At 39.9% G+C, this 3,573-nt stretch overlaps 1 protein-coding gene across 1 annotated transcript in view; it reads right to left on the bottom strand.

Annotated features, from left to right (window-relative positions):
* Positions 1–297: 297 nt before the first annotated feature.
* The window catches only part of LOC101846202, a 50,161-nt gene continuing 46,885 nt past the window's right edge, over positions 298–3,573 (bottom strand). Inside the window, exon 6 of the mRNA XM_013080139.2 lies at positions 298–418. Coding sequence (XP_012935593.1) covers positions 298–418 — 121 coding nt within the window. The remainder of the gene's footprint in view (positions 419–3,573) is intronic.

Consider the following 3,573-nt stretch of genomic DNA (forward strand, 5'->3'; position numbering starts at 1 on the left):
GGAGGGGGGGAGTTCTATGTCGGCCTCATATAGGACTAAGCCACGTAAACAGGGCAGTAACTATTGTTAAGAATATTTATTTTTTAAAAATTCTAGACAATGTTGACTGTCGTAAAACGACTGAATTCCTCGAGAGACATATTCTATGTAAAAATGCCTCAAATTACTGCAGCTTATATTTTATTTTCATGATGGTGATGATAACGATGATGGTGATGACGATGATGATGATAATGATGATGATGATGATGATGATGGTGATGTTCTTGTTCAGTACTGTAACAGATAAGCTGAAACTTACTCAAGGCAATAAAGCAGCAGAATTCGTGCCTCTGTCATTGACAAGTCCCGTAGCTCTCTCCGCATGGTGGCAGCATCTGAGACGTTGCTCAACTCTTGTTGCACCACGATATCGAACCTAGAGTAGAAGTATATGAAGACAAATCAATGATCGTTGGAATTATGTGAAAATAAATGGGGAAAAAACTGTAGCTCATTTTTCCAAATACCAATACGCGGAATAATACAAATAAATGTATCGGTAATGGGCGTGGAATGAATTAATTGCTCTTTTGTTTCTTTATGAGTAGATCTATTATGTTTTGCTAAACGTAAGAGGATTATTTAACAAAGTTTGCTTTAAACTTTTTTTCTTCGGATTTGTTGCTTTGTTTTGTTTTATTTTTCTTTGTTTGTATTTTTTTCAAGACCGGACCCTCCTCCAACAAGTCAACGATAAAGAATGTGGGACAGAAGGCTCACCACCATTCTATTATCATGGGTCATAGTGAAGGTTTAACGCCTCCTTCGCCATCTTAAGGTTATTTAAGAGGCTGGACCTTCGAGTTGAACGTGCCATCTTTGATAGGACCAAGCTAAATTGACGGAGAGCCTGAAAAACCCATCTTAACAATCCAAATTCCTAAAATTCCGTTGTGGATTCGGACCAGTCATCTGCCCCGTAGTTCAAGGTTATACTTATTGAGCTAACGGTTCGCCCCGCCTAGTCTATAGGTTGGGCAGTGCACTATTATTTTCCCCCAAGACCAACAAGAGAATGCAGATGACTGTATAAGAATACTTGCCAATGACATTGTTTGTACTCCCTGCTCAAATAGGTAACAACATTATACCTAAAGGGTTTATACTGTTGTTTATTTTGTTACGGATCACGTGAGAAAAATAACAACACTGTTCAACAGTGCTAACTCTCTACGAAAAGAACGCAGGGCCTAAGCAAAGAGCCAACATGTAAAACGATCTATAATGTGTGCCTTGAGAAATGAGCACGACCTTGATATAATATACTTTTTTATTCTATAAGTTTTGGTTGTGAGCTTTTATATATTTTTTTTTAAAGGTGAAAGGGAAGACGTTTAAAGATAGAATTTTGTTGTCAATGCTAGAAGAAAATCTTCAGGGGGCGCATTGTTTCTCCACACACAGATTCAGCGCCGCTCTAACTAACGGGTTTTTGTTTTGTTTTTTGCTTTTTAAAACCTCTATCCCCCTCCCAAAAAATGAATCGGTGCTTACATCCTACTTCGCACTCAATCTGTACAACCCGCCTTTCGGACGATCAGTCCCGAAATCAGAATTGCTCCCAGCTTTTTATTTCCTTCATTACTCTCTGAGCCGATTTCCCCTCGGGTAATCCTACACTCAACCTGAACCTCTTCTAACGGAACGGAACAGTTACCGCCCCTGTTTTTTTATCAACCAGCAGACGATCTGACGATACAGTCGGGAGATCTGACGTCAACGTCTTGTCGGGAAAGCTTTTACTTAATCCCACCGCCCCTACAAATACACACATTTGGGGGAAAAGGCAGGGGGGCTGGTTTTAGACAGTGTGGTGTTCTACAACCCCTTTTAACATAGCGTATTAAAGGGACGCTCCTCCTGATTTATCTATTTCCGGAAAGATGGAGCCAATTGGACTGAGCGCCTTCAGAAGTTCTAAATGTTCAAGAATCTCAAGCTGGGAATTTGATTCGAGATCTCTCATACCGCAACGCAACATGATACCGACTGACCTAAACTTTAAAAAGTAACACTTTTACAGTTGCTACTTGGTTTTTAAGTCATACAAAAGGCAGATCACTCGATACAACCCCGTCAAGTTACCAATTTTAAAAGGGGGCGATTAGAAAGGAGAAGAATATAAATTGTCCAAAATAACATGTACATTCGAAACCCATTTACTTGAGGTAGATAATGTTAATTAACAACAGTGCCATGCCTGCTATCCAGAAAAATATGTCGCTTTTTAACGTAGATGCGTTAGGACCTCATCGACACAATTTTGGTTGTTTAAGAGGCTAGTTTCGACTTTGCCTTAATTTGCCAACTCGGGCTGGGAGGCATGCAACGTCCTAGCAGAAAGGCTGAGAAACTCGAAAAAAATTATCACCACCCGGGTATCAAACTCGGGTCATTTACGTGCGATGGCAAAGTGCCTGACCGTTATACCACAAATGTCGGTTAACCAAAAGTGACGACCAGCCACCCAGCAAATGTGTAAAAGAGCCAGGAAGGTTCGTGTCAACACAAGTATTGGCGGACACGCCAAAGTGGTTTGTTCCTTTAGCTCCTTTCCAGTGCTCCTATTATCCTGTCATGTTTTATTAGAGGCGAGAGGTCCTCTGACGTTTGAAACGTCATTTTCATGAGCGTGAATGTTTTATGCGCCTAAGTGTATTTTTAAAAAAAAATTTGTTCCGAAGCAACGTTTGTGCTATATTTTTTCCATACTGTGTTGCCTTGCTCACATATGGCGCGAGTTCAAAATTTCCAGAGATGTGTTACAAAGTATGTCATGGTTTCTTATAGATGTAGTATCCCGCTCACCACTGCTTGCTTTGAGAGACAAAGTCTGATGGGGCCCCCTATATGTGAACTGTATTTACCAATATTAAACGTAGATTCTTGCTCTTTGAGGTAGCCCCCAAAAAGGTGCTCTGCGTCAATTTTGATCTTCACTTAAAACTTCTGCCTTGGCAAGAAGTTTTCTTGAAGAAATAAGGTGTTTTCAAAGTTTTACCGATTTTAAAATGTTTATGAGTGGTTTGAACGGTGTTCGGGTTGAATGAAAAACTGAACAAAACTCATATTCCTTTATTGTTACTTTTTCCTTCCTCTGGTATCCTTATGATGTCTAGGGTTAGGTACGGGTTCGGTTCTGTGCTAATTGTGTGGCGTCTGTTGTAGACAATATTATGTTGTTCCAGGACATTTTTAAACCTATTCCAGCCAGGCCCATCTCGGTCTTCCTCTTGATTTGAAACCAGATTCACAGGTGTGGTAAGCTCTTGCTGCTATGCCCCCCCCCCTTCCATCGACCAACACGATTCAGGTGTGTACTACTTGTACTAATTGCTATAAGCCTTTGAACATATAATTTGGGGGAAAAAACTTTGTATTGTAACCATGTACGCTATGATTGTAACACAATGACATATTAGGTACTAGGCAACAGGTTGCTACTGTCTTAAAGACAATGGGACTGAGAGTGGACAAGTTTTTGTATAAACATGTATAATAACAATTATATAATATATACTTGTATATATA

Source organism: Aplysia californica, unplaced genomic scaffold, assembly GCF_000002075.1.
Source record: "Aplysia californica isolate F4 #8 unplaced genomic scaffold, AplCal3.0 scaffold00076, whole genome shotgun sequence".
Lineage (NCBI taxonomy): Eukaryota > Metazoa > Mollusca > Gastropoda > Aplysiida > Aplysiidae > Aplysia > Aplysia californica.